Genomic DNA, 15,530 nt, shown 5'->3' with positions numbered 1-15,530 from the left:
AATAAAGCAGGAATGTTTTACTTCCAGATACGTTAATGCATTCCCATCTTCCTGGAAGCAGAGCACACAGGCGGTGTTAAACATCCATCCTTGACCAAAAGGAGGAAGCAAAGGAGAAGAAATGAGAAATGGATTTTCTTTCAGAAAGACCAGATTGCACTCTCTGGTCTGGCAATAACAATTACTAATGACATTTAGAGAGAAATTAAGGATGAGAAATGCAAGTTGGCATTTCAGCAGTGCCAGTCAGTAACATTGCATCAGAGCTCACAGGAGAGATGAGAAAAAGTTTAGGGATGGAAAATTAATTTTGTTATGTCAACAATTAACAAATACCTTTTCTTCATTCTTTACGACACTATCACTATACCATTGTGCTAGTATTTAGCAGCTCTTCAGGTGAATGAAATAGCACTTTGAAATCCTTATTTCTGGAGTCAAATGCACACTTTTGTGTTTTGCTCTGTTTTGTTGAACAATGAATGATAGGAAGAGGTTCAAACTGATCAAGGAGGGAGGAAATGAGCTCTTGAATGTGTGGTAGCAAGAATATTCTGTGTGGCTTCTCTCTGCAGATCTCTGTGTTTTTTATAACTGTGAGTGAATTAAGTTTACCAGCACTTTTTCTGAGGTGTTTTTTTTCTCTTCTACAAATTTGGAAAGGCAGAAGTTGAGCAATATACGCAAATCCATGCAGGAGAAATTTGGAGGAGCCAGACATAAAGCCCTGGAAGCCTCAGACCTTTTATTCAGAAGTCCTTCATATGTTCACAAGGTGAAATTCCTGTCCCCATAGGAAGGTGGTAAGAAGCCCAGTTCCCTCCTGCTCTGTGTAGAGCCACAGAGCAAAAGGGCAGTAAGCTGTAGGTCTGCGAGTGTGGCCGTCGGCACAGCCAGCTGCGTGGGGATGGTGTCCTCAGGGACAGCGGATCTGGGTACCACTGCTTGGCCCTGCCGGGCTTGGTAGCACATGCCTTTCTAAGCAGGACATAGTCCTTAAAATAGAAACAGAACATTTATGTAGTATCTAGGCAAATAAAAATTTTTTGTATTGTTTTCTTTCTAAAAAGTCTTGTCACAATTTTTCTTTGCTGGTGGGAAGAGATCTCTAATACAGCCCCTTTGATTTTCTGCTGCTGTGGAACGTAATCTGGGGTCTGAGCACAGATTAGCTGTTTCCTCCTGTAAGTGTCGCTAGCATCCAAAGGAACTGACTTCATTTTTCAAAGGAAGAGGGATGCTGCACTGGAAAGGGCAGAGCATAAGCATTATTTAAGGCAAATAGTGGAGCTTGGCCAGCCTCCGTTTTAAAGAGCTCATCAAAGGTGGTGTACAGCATCCTTTTAAAAGTTCAGTGTCTTCATCTGCTTGCTGCTAGAGCAAAACAGGGATGCTTGTCCAGACATAACAGTATATGCCTGAGTGTTTTCACAAGAAATGTCTAGATCATTAAATATAATAGGTCTCAGCTGCAGTTTTGATCACTGAAGCATGCACACAATTCATCACAGCAAATTAGGTACGTCTTTGTAACTTATCTTTCTGCAATTTGCTGGCACTTTTAGAGAGCTGAAACTTATATTGTATGTGCTGCAGAAGCCATTTCAGATAACATATTCTGTGTTTATTGTTGGAGAACAAGGATTCACTAATAACAAAAACATGGAGCAGTGAATGTTTCTACTCCTGCATCTTGCAGAACCAGCAGTAGTACCAGCAGAGATCCCCAGCCACATTCATTATTTATATATTTTTAGTGAATTTCTTGTCTGCAGTAAAAAAGATATAAGCTTCAACATCTGACTGTTTGTGCCAAATTCTATCCTACAGCCCATTCAGGAAACCTGAGGCAGCCGTGGTTCTCAATCATTACACAGTCCATTTATCTGATTGGAGTTTTGTCCTCTCTGCCTTGCTGAAATGTTGCTGGTTCTTTAAAAGCTTAGTTTGACCTTTGGAAAGAAAAGGCATTTGCTATTTTAATTTTTTTTTGAGAGAGAGAGAGAGAACCCGAACCTACTTAAATGGAAATTGGCATTCAAAAGCAGCACAGTTATTGAAAAGCATTTACTTTATTACTAGAAGAGAACAGACGCTAGTGGGCTCGAAAATTACATTTCAGTGGATTCATCAGTTTCAGTCACTAGTTAGTCTGTGAACAGATGGATATATTTGTAACAGTTAACATGAATTTATACCCTGGATTTTTACATTTGCCTTAAGAGCACTGCTGTCTTAACTGCTGACTAGAAGGCTTTGGAGTTGTATTTTATTTGTTTTATTTTTTTTGAAAGAGGATATGATTGTTTCTAATTGCAGAGATTTCTTACATCATAGAAAGCGCCTCAGTTTTCAGAAGTGTGAATGATACATAGCTACTGTGTAAGCAAAATGTTGTAAAAGAATCCCCCAGTACAGCTGCTGCAGAAAAAATAAACATCTCGGCCTAAACCTAGATAAACCCCCATGGACTGAGAAAATAATTTTCAATAACCAGATATTTTTAACTCAGTATGAAGGTAGTAATCACAGTCGCCTGTATTTGCATCTAGGATCTGCCACAGTCTAATTGCTTGTCTCTCCCGCACCTCCTCTCCTCCCTCCGCCCTCCCAGCCAAAATTTAAGGCTACTGGTTAACAGAGCAATGCATTAAGCACTCCATCTCCAAAATAGAAAGAAATACTGCCCTAGCCTCTACCATGTGGCATCTTTAGGTTTCAGGGATTTCGTTTAAATCTGAAATTTATGTCCAGGAGAAATAAATTATTAGATTGTAAAAGCAGCTGGGGAGGGAGTAAATATAGTCTCTTTTGCCATCTATATCATTTCCCTAGGAAGATAATAAATGTGTGGCAAGCGTCTTGTGTTTCCTCAGTCGTACAAGTGTTGTGTGTGTGTTGTATTTCAGATGTGAAGCCTAAATTCCAGACAGGAAATCCTGGAGTGATACTGTACTACTGCTGTTGCCTACTGCTGTGGTGCTGGCAGAGCCCCCATCACTTTTACCGTTAGAAGGAATTTGAAAAATAGTTTCATGAAGAAATTTAAAAGGCCTTGGGTGTACCTCTGATTTGCTGAGTAAGAGATTTAGGGTGTAATCCTAGGGTTTATCTCCTTGGCCAGTGAAAGGCAGCAGGAGCAGCGGTTCCAGCCCTGGCTGCTGGACTGAGCTGAGGACAGGGGTTCTGCCTGTGGCCAGATCCCAAGGGTCAGTTTTCCCGGGGTGATTTTAAAAAGCACGAGAGAGACTCCTGCTAATTCTTCACTGCCTTACCTGTTCTTAGATACATGGAGCAAGCATGATGAGTCGTCAGGAAAAAATGGGACCTCATAACAACAAAAGCAGAAGGAATAGTTAGAAAGTCAGTCGGTAACTTGCCTTTCTGCACCTGGGCTTGTGTATAGGGCTGTCACTGCCTGCACCTCTGTGCTCTTGTCAGGAAGGTTGTTCCTATTTTCAACCCAGCCTACTTTCAGGGACCTGAAAACAGCCCTCAGCCTTGCTGTTCGCTCTTTCTGAAGTTACTTTCAGAGAAGTATATTCAATCATATACTGATGTTTGTGTAATTAATACTCTGCTTTATCATCATATTTTGAGAGTAGTTTTATATCTCCCTTTGACCAGAGGGGAAAGGAAGAAAGGTAAAATAATTTAGAATACAGCTTGTTTCCAGATTGTGCCTGTTCTGCAGTTTCTGCTTATGTTAAATGAAAATGGGACAGGAATGTTTGATGCACGGGCTGGGTGCGCATGTGCAGTGACTTGCGCAGTAACCTCTAGTTGAAGGACTGCTAATGCTCTCTTCTTTCTTCATGTTTCTTGTTAATAGAATAACTTACAAGATACTAAACAGTGTGTCCTTAATGAGGTGACGTGGCTTTGTTGGAAAAATCTAGATGATAGAAGTAAGACTGCGTGTGCCGATAGGATCAGTGTAGAGACGGCTCATAGCTTTGTGTTAGGTCAGCTTGGGTTCAGCGAGGCTCCATCACCCCAACTCCGTATGAGCTAGCCCAGATTTGGCAGTAGCAGTCCTGAGCTTATCAACTCAGCTGTGCTTGAGCTGATTCACTGCAGAGCATCTTGTGTGTCTTCTGTGCCATGTCCTGGGCAGGCGGTACCGACCCCCCGAGGTCGCCTACGCACAGAGCATGTACACAGAACCAAATTGCCTCGGCTTTGCACCATGCAGAAACGGCCAAAGCACTGCCCGCTGCGCCAGCCCTGGGGGAGAGCTCCTGCCTGACCACTGAGCCTCCTCATTTGTTTCTGTTGCACAGTTAAACCTGAATAAATTGCCATGGGCATTGAGGTTTGACTGCATGTAGTGTATGTGTCATTGGTGCATTACATTATTGTGTCTCCAAAAGAAGTAGAGAAGAGGTTTAGAACATATTTACTTCTGAAAATTTTCTCCTCCTTTGGGGCCGACACATGCTCTTAGTCTTCGCGTGAAATCACAATTGTTTAAGAGGTAGCATTTTGCTGTTTAGAAGGCAGATTTTCCTGAGACCAGCAGATTTTCCAGTGACACTGTTGTAATGGAGTAGCACTGGCTGGAAAAATCCCATTTTTTAACAGTTACAGTTGTTTCAGCAATGTTGCCTCACTATTTTGTCTTGTGATGTCTTGGAGGAGATGGCTCCTGTTGGTGATGTTTTGACCCCTCTTTTACTTATGGGAACAAATCCTCCTTGGCTCTTTCACACTACTAGCTCCTCTGGGGTTAACTCCTCAAGGCAGTGGGCAGTGGGCTGAGCACAATCCTGTCTGCAGATTTCTGCTCTGCTGGTGGCATGTACACTAATGGGACGGCATGTAAAGTACTTCTATAAACTGTGGCCTTGCTATTTTATAGCAGAGAGACTTGCATTGGAGGATTTTTATGCCCCTTTTGAAATTAGAAACCAGCAATAACAGCCATTACATCCAAGGCAACAGGTCACTGACCAGCCATTTTGTCAGCCCGAGCGGTATGTGGGTGCCACGTGACAGGAATATTTATCTGCCTCTAAGAAAAATGTATCTATAACACAAGGCAATACAATTGTCAGATCAGTATTCCATTAGAGGGAATTTTACTTTAGTTGCCGCATTTTAAAAGACTGATAGAAAGACTGTGATGTGCTGTAGCCTCGCAGCGGGTAGGCACGGCGTGAAGTCCAGCTGTCCGGACTTGCTTATTTGGTCCAAGCAACTTGGTTCAGCTGCAACTCCCATCACTCAATGGAGGATGTTGTCCAAGTGAAAAGTGCAACATGTGCCCGGGCTAATGTTTGCATTAAAATTCACAGTTAAGGCTGAAACTGTCTTATAGCTGGTCCTTAACACCAGGAATACCTAACTGGTGCAGGAAAAAAAGCTACAAAAAATCAGATGGTGACCCTTGCCATACCGAAGAACACCAGAGCAAGTTGAGGAGCTAGTTTTTGGTTCAACTTTGAATTTCCTGGCTTTTCTTGGGTTATATTCCCATGGAAATGGTCACTCAATGAAGCTTTTGTCTATGCATTTTGACTGGTGAGTGCTAAAGGTGCTATGTAAAGCATTTCCCTTTTGCTCTAAGTATTTTTTGAGAAAAAGAGTGCAAGAGGATGCTGTCCTGGTCCTATAATAAAGACCCAATCAGGAAATCATTTAGTGTTTATAGAAGAGTCACAAAGGGTCTCATAATGATGATGCCAGCCCTCACAGAAACAGTTAACTGGCTTCTGCAATGTGATTTACCATAGATCAAGGAGGGATTAATGAGATATGCTTCAGATAGGCTTCAAATAAATCAACAAATCATGTTTTTGAGAGGAATACCTAAAAAGGATTCCTGGAAAATGGTTCTCCTCTCGCAAATTGTTTTGAAACATCATTGCTTCCCTGAGTAGGACCCGTAAGTAGATAAAAACAGGTCAGCACTGGGTCGTGCATTGAAGTTTTTGGTGTAGCACAGACAAAGGAGTGTATCTGTGGGCAGTAGGTGCTTTCTATGGTTGGTGTGTGGCTTAGATTTGAAAATGGAGTGGAAGCAGGGTGTTTGCATTCCTTAGGACAGCTTTGCAAGGTTGCTTCAAAGTCGGGCAAAGGGCACGTGTGCTGCTGCATACTGGGTGGGTGACCATGTCCGCGGAGGCGCAGGGGTGGCCTTGGCCCTGAGCGCTGGGGTGGCTGCAGGACCAGCTCCCCTGAAAAACAGGCTGACCAAACCAAGATTAAAGCACCAAGTGTTGTCAGGAGAGCGGCATACTGGGACCCGCAAGCCCTTTTCTGCTCTTAGGATCAGCAACGGCTCTGGGATCCAGTCAGGGAGAAATGGTGGGGCTGTGGGAAGAGTGGAGGAATTCTAAAAATATTCTGGCTTTATGCACTTCTGACAACAGTAATTAAATTTGTCCCTCTCCATTTACATTGAGGAAGTGTAAGGTTCTTCCCTCAGCTTATTTTGTTCTTGCGCATGGCATACTGTAGACTACAAATCACAAGGACACTGACAAATTTGCATTTCTGAGTGAAATTCTCTGGAGTGTGCAATCCCTCAGGACAGGTATTATTAGCTCCCTGGTTTCATTGGGTGCCTCAGTGAATCGTGGTGTGTTTACGGCTAGTTTCTCTAACAGAAGACTCCGGTTATCTCTTAATAATGTATTCTCCTGTGGTTTTTATTTCCAAAGTGCTGTGGTAAGGAGGTTTTCCCAAAGGCTTCGGTTTGCTTTTGTGCTTCAGCATTTTACCCAGTGTTTTTGGAAGAGGCATATAGACTTTTCAGTGAGGCATTTAATCGAATATGAGAGGCTATGCCAGGCTTAGGCTCACATTTGGAGTTCACTTGTAATAGGTTCACCTTGGTTTATTCTGAGTTTTTAGACAAGAAGAGAAAGCGATGGCTGGTCTACAAGACTGATGATACAGAATTATTAGTCTCAAGTGGAAAGGGGAAAGCATGTTAGGTGAGTTGTCAAAGTCTGATTTGGACTAAGCAACCTGAATTAGAAGAGAAATTAAATTCATAAATCATCTAAAAAATCCTTAGCTGGTGTGAGAAAAGGCTGGTGCTGGGAAAAATAACTCTAAGAAAGGTATCTGTATAAAAAGATAATTTTTCAAACCCAGAATAACACAGAAATGCTTATCAAAATTCAAGAATACATTAAAATTAACAGAAGCGGTGTAAGTAATAGAGATAAAACTGAGCAAGTATATTGTTGGGACGATGCAGCATGGCAGCAGAGCACACAGCCCCTGGGGTGCAGAACAAAGGCAGGCAGCAGGGTGGGGGGGTGCTTCTGGGTCTGCCTGGATTTTACAGACCAACACCTGAGCAGTTGCATTTCAATATAGAAACATGCCAGCCACAGAAAAAGATTTATATTAAAAAAAAAAAAAAAAAAGCAGACAGCTTTTAGTCAGTCATGTGTGGAGCGGCTTTTTTTTCCCTGTAAATAATTTACAAGTTCTGAATCTTCCCATCAACTCCAGACGAAGTGCCAGGTCCTGGTCACTGGAGGAGCCAGGCAGGTTCCTGGGGGCGGCTCAGGGTGTCCCCTGGGTGAGCGGGCACTGAAGGGGGCTGCTCAACCTCCCCGGCGGGTACAGAAACCCCAGGGGTGCCAAGGCCAGCTCTGTCCTGGTGCAGACAAGTATTTCTGTGTCCCAGGACTGGTGAAAGGTGCATTTGGCCCTGGAGTAATCAAGTATATGCAAGCATTAGAGTTACTCAGATACAGATATTTTCATTGGAAACAGGCAACTTAGCTTCTCAGCTGACACCAAACCTCCAGGTGTATTTTCTTAGACACTCGAAGTGATTTTTATTTTTTTTTTGGTCTTGGTTCAATAACTTGTAAAGGACAGCTTCCTAACTGCATTTGTTGAAGTGCCATCTCAAAGTGTGCTGACACGGGGACTGACTGACGCACGGCAAGTTATCAGATGCTCAGAGATGAAGGAAGCAGTAACACAGGCAGCCGTTTCCTTTCACAAAGGATGTGCCACCTTTCGTTTGCCTCTACCTCTATTTCAAGGGATTCTTCAAATAGAGAAGGGACATGTGAACCTGTCTTGCCTGACAATTTTTTTTTTTATTGAGTACCATGATAACTTGGAGTTCACTTGTTACAAGCATTTTATGTAGTGGGTGAAATACCAGGGGAAAGGAAAGAAGTAATACTCTATTTCCTGAAAAACTGTGATCTAAACATATAAATGTCATCGGGTAAGAGTTACCTGAAACAACTGGAAGAGCAATTAACACCAGGTTTTATGGGAAACATTGGTTACCACTATCAGTTTTAATGAAGTGTATTAACTAAATTGTGTTCTGAGTATTCATTCAGCCCTGTTTATGGCACACTCTTGAGTACATTTACTGTTTGTCAGAAGTGCAAACTAGTGAACATATGAGGCTTTAAGACAGGCCATCTGTTAGTCTTAGACCCTTGGATAATTGTCAAACAGTTCTAAAAATAAGCACATACAAACTGGAAGGGGGCGCAAAGGTGATTTTTCTTTAGAGTCTCATAGCAAAGGGAGAGTAGCAACCAGAAATTAAAAATAAAAATAAAAAGGTTTATCCTGTAGAGCAAGCTCACTCTCCTTTTTTCCCCTCTCCCTTTTTTCGCCTCGCTCCCCTTCAGTGTGCTGGGGTTGTTTTTTTTGTTTTGTTTTGTTTTTTTTTAATTTAGGTTTTTTCCTCTTGCTCTTCTGGGTCATGGCATCCCTTGAATGCCTCTCCAGTTTGGGATTAGAGCAGCACCAATTTAAGGCTCACAGCTTTCTGTAGAGAGCATAATCTCCAGTGGCTAAAGCAAGGGTCATCTTGTGTCCTCTGCCTAAAGTAATCCCTTTATAAAGTCAAGGCATAAAGATTTTCATCTTTTTGGATTGCTGTTAGAGGGAAATAGTACCTGTGCACGTATGTGTCTGTGCTTATGGATGTATAATGAGGAATAATGGCTGAGAGATTTTTGGACCAGTTTGAATTCAAAAGATGCAAAACTGTTTGAAAAAAGAATGCTGCAGATGGTATTTCGTAAATATTTAGACACTCTAACTTCTGTTTGTAGCAATTTGGAGGTTTTGTTTTGTCTTTTTTTTATATATATGTTCAAATGTGAGACTTGAACCTTTGATTCAAGTCAACGCCTGAATCTGAGGTTTAGTTTTTGTATGGCAAGCTGTGTGTGTTGCCAGTCAGTGGAGGGATCACTTCTCTTGTTCCCCCCAGCCCCAATCCATAAGGGGCAAAGGAGAGAGAATGGGGAGGAGGGGGCGCAGCCCCAAGGAGTCCCCAGCCAAGACCCTGATCCCTGGGCTTGGAGCTGGATGGGGCCCGAAGGGGTGGTGGAAACCTGAACAGGGAGGTGGGGACGAGGCAGGGAGAGAAACTACCTGGGCTCTCGCCTGGGTCTGGAGGACCCCCTGCATGTTGGGAAAAATGTAGGCATTAATAGGAATTACTTTCCGTGTCACAAGATCAGGCAGCTGTGTTCAGGCATCACCTCTGGGGTCGGTGTTTTCAGTCCAGGTGGTTTTGCAGTGCCACAGCAACCCCAGTGTCCCTAGGCACTGAGTCGTGGGGGCAGCCAGGGAGGCATGGGCTGAGCAGCCGGCTCTGGAGAAGCAATGTGCGGGCAGCAAGTACTGCATGCTCCCTCTCCTAAACACCCAGCGTGCTCACGTGCACGGGTCACCCAATGGCTAATCACCAGTTAAGTTTCACGTTGGCTGTTTGTCGCGTGAATCGATTATCTCCATAATTCCTATTGAAATGGTTTGAGGAATGGTTTCTGTTCATTTTAATGGGGTTTGGAAGGGGAGAGACAGGCTTTATAACCTTTCATCAGAGTTCCAATCTCTATGTAACACTGCAGAAGGCTTCTGAATTTCACTTGAGGGTGGTGGGCATCACCAGCCTTGTTGTGCCATTTCTTAACCTCTGTATAACATACGGTCTTTTAGGTGTATATGATCACTCACACAGACAGTATACCTCTAAGCGGCTGGTACAAAATATCTAAATACATAACAGACACACAGTGGCACTATAGACTGGATGTATTATGGCCCCAAACCATTATCACACCCCTCGCAGTTGCATTTTATTTTTTTCACCTGCTCCTGTGTAGTACACCTGTGACTTGTTGGCAGTGAACGTCATTGCAGTGTGGGAGACTCCCAGCTTGACTGCCTGGCTTGGAGCTTTGCTCTATCATGTGCTGCTTTTTTGTGTGCATTTTTTCTCTCGATCTTTATATAGCTTGTAAGAGTTCTTTGAACTGCTGTAAGTGATCATCTTTCAAGCCTGATGCTTTCCTTCTTGACACAGTGCTCTGAAAATGGAGATTGTCGTGCCAGTGTTTTCATAATAATGCATGTAGAAAAACAGAAATACTCGTTGTAGATGTCCTGCACAAATGGCTTGATCCACATCCAGAGGGCAGGCAGGGGGTGTCCCCAGGGAAGATCTGGAGAGCAATCAGTATCTACACGGACAATAATCAACCATTCTTTGAAATCTTTTTATTTCCTGCAAAACCCGTTGCCCAGTTCCTTGGTCACAGACACTTCTGCAAATGGTTCATTTGGGGATTGTGCAGCCAGTAGAAAATTCCACTTAAACACTGCGACAGCCCTGAGGCTCGGGGTAGTTGCATTTTTCCCACTGACGTGGCTAACAGAATTGCTACCCATTTTGCATGATTATTAAGAAAAGAAAAGAAGAAATTTCCCAACCTTGTTCTATAAATAAGCTGTGACTTACTTGATCTTGACAGGTGACTTAGTGCTGCTGTACAGTTTTCCAGCTGCAATAATGTCTCAGAATGATGTATTCAGTGGGGTATCAGCTGTGAGCCGTGCATAAACCAGGGGGCCTAACAGGAGCTGTGAAGAACCATTTTTACTGTTCAGCTTCCAAATTATGTCCTGCCTCCTGCCGGCCCCCAAATGCATACGTGTATGGATGGCCTTGTAAGCAGGTAGGCATGTGCAGACACACACACAAGCATGCCTGGAGAGGCTTCATTTTTGTGGCTGCTCTATTTTCCTTTGGAAATCACCATTAAGATTTTTTTTTTAAACTCTAACTTCTAGAGTTGAGAAATCACGCCCAAGCTGTTTCCTGCCAGTCCACCCTCCTGCTGGAAAAGGGGTGAAGTTTCCTTAGGCAACTTGGGTAGAAGTGTTCCCGTAGTATTGCACGTTTCAAAATGCTCGCTTCCTTCTGGCCTTTATGGTTTCATTCTGCTGCCTGGAACAGCCCAGTGTAGCACTGGAGTGCAAGCTGTTTCCGCTGAGACACAAGGCATTCTCAATGCTAGGATTTACTTATTTTTCAATTGCTCTGAAAGTCTGGTCAGCCAGGGGAATTTTCTTTGTCTGTGGGCACACACAGAGGTGCCTAATAAAGTTATTTGATAAAGCATGGGTCAAATATGCAAAACACACATGCGAGAGAAGAGATATAAGCACTGAACGTCTCAGACATTTTCTGACATCTGCAAAGCACAATTCCAATAAGCTGCACACACATGGGGCAGAGAGAGTAGAAGCAAGAAGATAAGACATGGCAGTTGCTAGTAATAGGAGACAGGTTGCCAGACTTTTTTTGGAAAGCATGTCTGTGTGGTCTGAAATACATTTTAATGGGTGAGAAACCTATACTGGTTGCAGAGGATACGGACAGGCTTTTGTGGGTCTTCTGAGTACACACCAGTGGTGGTTATGCAGTATTTGCACATGGAGGAACCTGGTGGTCTGGTGTTCACAAGCACTTGGGCGTGCAGGACTTAACCATTTGTGCACGTGGCTTGTGCAGGATCTGCTCTCTGAAAGGCAGGGGGAGGATTCGGTGCATACAGGCTCTTGTGTCCGTAGGCATTACAGATGTGTTTGTGAGGTCCTGTATAAAATGTGGCTCTATTTATTAACTGTTCGGTCTGGAGACTAGTCAGCATATTGATTGCCAGTAATGCATGCAAAGGGAATAAATGGTACGTTCCCAAGATATTAAGACAAAATCAAGATTTGCATATGAAAAAATGTATTTTTTTTTTTTTTAACTGATAGCCCTATGGCATGGCTAGTTTCTCAGCTTCTACCTGACCCAGCTCTGAACAGCTGCAGGATTTGAGTAGAACCTGTTTGTTTCTTTGTGTAAACTCTGGTCACAAACCCAGTATATTCGTTGTATTAGGAGTGTTCAGAACATATTATTAACCCATGTTTGAGGAGGGAGGGCTCACAATGAAAGCTTCATTATCAGATTTAGAGCCACATACCATTCCTTTATTGACCTGCCTGGTGTAATCAATGCAGGAGCCACACAAGTTTGAAATCATGTTCCCTGACTGTAGACCATGCGTCATGCATCTAGTGCTGATTGTGCATTATCTTTTAAATGACACTGCCTAAATAAGTATGGATTTGTCTACCACGAATAGCCCTTCTTTCGATTTGAAGATGCTAAACCTTTTGCTTTTTTTATTGATACTCAGGATGATCTAAAAATAGAACTGTAATGAAGTGCACAAGAAATGGCCATTGTTAAATGCCGAGGAGCGTGTCTGAGCACAGAGTGGCCTGTGTATTCTTTCACATTTCATGCTTTCCCAGTTAGGTTTAGCAGACAAGCTTCTTGTCAGTCCTGCCATTGTGTTTGTAGGGCTCCATCCATCCTCTTCATAAAGCCATTATTTGACTTGAGAATAACATCCAGCACTGCAAAGGTCATTCCTTCTTAAGGCCAGGAAAATTTCCACGTATAGCGAAGTAAAAAGCCATGGGATTTTATGTTTGGTGATGTTAAATTGTGTAAAAGCAAAGTAGTTTCAACTGTCAATTCACTTGACATTATCTGAGTGTAATGCTTTATCGCCGATAAGCTTTCCAACTCTTTGCACAGTACTGCTGTTTTTTGATTCTGAAATATTTAGTGACACAGACCGGGGGATGCTCAGAGGGCTAGTTTTAAGCTAAACAAGGGACAGTTATTTTGTGTTTTCACCAGTTGATTGTATTTAATTTCACAAGGGCTCCTTCTGTGCGTGTGGCAGCTACGATGATTCTGCCGCCTCTGTCACCTTCTGGCACGTTAAAGCCTGACCATTGTGGTGCGGAGTTTCCTCGCAGCCCGCCTGCACAATCTCGCAAATAACTTTTGCCGTGATTTAGGAACTCAGCAGCACTTCTGACACCTGGTGGTCACTTTTTGGGAGTGCACAGTCCAGAAATGTTCCTGCCTGCAAATGGGGTCACCGGCGCCTGCCCGCCTGGCCACGCGCATCGCGGGCCGCCCATTAGCTCTTTCCACAGACAGTTTTCATCAGGGAGATGTCATCCCTGGATAAAGCAGAGGATCATTCTTTTTCCTCATCAAGATGTAACTGTGGATAGTGTAGAAAGACCAGATGATTTATGAAAAGTTAAAATATCTTTATTTCAAAGCTTCGTCATTGTAAATAAATAATTAGATTCAAAATTCATTTTGTGTTTAAAAACTTACACTTCAAGCTGGTGGACTTGCCTGGCTCTGTTATTAGGCAGATGGAGACTAGTAAAATTGCTTAGGCTTGAAATAATGCAAATTAATTTTTATATTTGGGGATGCTGGGGACTCAGCTCAAGAAAAGCTCACCATGAAGCACAACTCTAGTTGCTCAAACAGCTGAATAACCATACAAATAAAGCTGAGCTTATATGTGGGACTGGGGTTTCAGTCTGCACAGAAAATGTAGGTGAATTGGTACTGCTCTAAAAATACGCTTCCAAGGTTGCCTTTACGATTTATTGGCTCCTGCACAAAATGGCAAGACAGGTCAGCATCCTCTGATGCGAGATACTGCATGATGTGATGACATGAGGCTATTACAAATTTACCAAAAGGAAAAAACGCAACAAAAAAGACTCTAAACTGCTGAAAGAAACGTGTAGAGCAAAGTCTAATCTTTGAAGAGATTTAACTCCTGGGTTATATGTCCAGCCTTTTTTCTGCTGGGTATATTACCCTGGTGCCTGAACTGGCGGTTCAGCTGTTATTGCTGAAGTATTTCTTGGACTGAGAAGTGTGTGTCACAATCTGGTGTCTCTTGCTGCCAGTACGTGCACCCAGTACTAGTGAGAATAAAAGAGTAAAATATGGCAAGGGTTCCCCCCGCGATTCAGTTTTGGGTTTGTTTTGTTTTGTTTTTTTTTAATTGTTACAGTTAAGGGAATCCCTAAAGGCAGTTTTTGCCCATGAAGTGTTACCACTTTCTTTATATGTATTGAAAGGAAAAAAAAAAAAAAAAAAAAAAAAGAAACCCTCATGGCTGTACTTGGCTTGTAGCATTTTATTTCTAAGTTCATGCCAGCATTAACAGATCTGTCAGAACAAAGCAAATGTGTCATATTGGCAGCTGTTACTTATGAGTACTTTTTCTTTATTGCATTTTGTTTTGTAATAATTGAGAAGCTTTTATGTCGAGCTCTGTGTAAATGGTACTGAGTAGGAGGGTATGGGCATGCTTTCTATTATTCTGCCCCTCATGCATGTCTCCTTTTTTCGTCTTTCCAGAACCACACATTGAGCCAGCACGCACAGTGAGCCACTGGCACTACAGGACACCTCTCTGCAGAAGACTTGACGGTGGCACAGTGGGGAGGACCATTTGAACATTACATCCAATCAAAGTGTCATTTGCAACCCAGATGTAAAACTCTAATGATTTGGCCATGAGGCGCTGCTATTATAAGCAGCTGGAAATGAATATTAATGGAAGAGATTAAAAGTATTCCATGCTCAGTATTTTTTATTGTCCTGCTTCAGCTAGTGTACTTTAGAGCTTCTGCTTCTGACTGAATTTATAGTGTTAGATAAATCTGCTTTGATGCTGTTGCCCTTTGTTGCTTCTTGTATTATATTGATAGTTAAAGATTAGGTGTGATTTTTTTCTTTTTTGTTAACTGCTTTTTAATTGTAATTTTAGGTAACTGTGCATTGTGATGTGATTGCTTGGCTATTGTCTGAATATTTCTTTTTAATTTTTTAATTAAAGACTAATGCTTTGATTGGATTTGCCAGTTCACCGGACAGTGATTAAAACTATGTAATGAATATAATCGGTTTCAGTGCAACTGGATGGTCTGCTTTATAAATGTGACTTAATCTGATTGCAATAACTAGTACAGTTCAATAAAGGGAATACATGAGCTTAGTGTCAGAGGTTGTCTGTCTGTCAGTGCACGCTGCATCACCACTGCTGGCTGATGTGTGTATATCACAAAGTGATGGCTCACCCGACGGCAGAGAGCATTCTGCGCCCCAGGAGAAAGGAAGATTAGGAGAAAGCGAAAGCCACGTTCCTGTGTCTGGCGTTTTGTTTGCTTCTGGATGCACCTCCCAGGCTCCCATGGTAGGTTGAGGTGAGGTAAGAACATCTAACTTGAATCTGGGCATGAAAAGGCATTGCTAGCTTATAATACTCTTAACTTTTACTCAAGTCAGCAAGAATGGAGGGGACCTGGTCTATAGCTGCCTTGACCCTATCTCTGTGCTTCTT

The 15,530-nt window shown here is 42.6% G+C and overlaps 1 protein-coding gene across 5 annotated transcripts in view; it reads left to right on the top strand.

Annotated features, from left to right (window-relative positions):
- The window catches only part of ZNF423 (zinc finger protein 423), a 238,121-nt gene extending 222,941 nt beyond the window's left edge, over positions 1–15,180 (top strand). For 4 of the 5 annotated variants that reach the window (XM_069793619.1, XM_069793621.1, XM_069793620.1 and 1 more), the window contains one exon: positions 14,546–15,180. In XM_069793619.1, the coding sequence (XP_069649720.1) occupies positions 14,546–14,575 (30 nt within the window). In that variant the 3' untranslated portion in view covers positions 14,576–15,180. The remainder of the gene's footprint in view (positions 1–14,545) is intronic. The other variant, XR_011326528.1, reaches the window with a different exon arrangement.
- Positions 15,181–15,530: the final 350 nt, after the last annotated feature.

Source organism: Haliaeetus albicilla, chromosome 10, assembly GCF_947461875.1.
Source record: "Haliaeetus albicilla chromosome 10, bHalAlb1.1, whole genome shotgun sequence".
NCBI classification, from domain to species: domain Eukaryota; kingdom Metazoa; phylum Chordata; class Aves; order Accipitriformes; family Accipitridae; genus Haliaeetus; species Haliaeetus albicilla.
The sequence above is the reverse complement of the archived record's forward strand: the minus strand, read 5'-3'. Positions and strand labels throughout refer to the sequence as shown.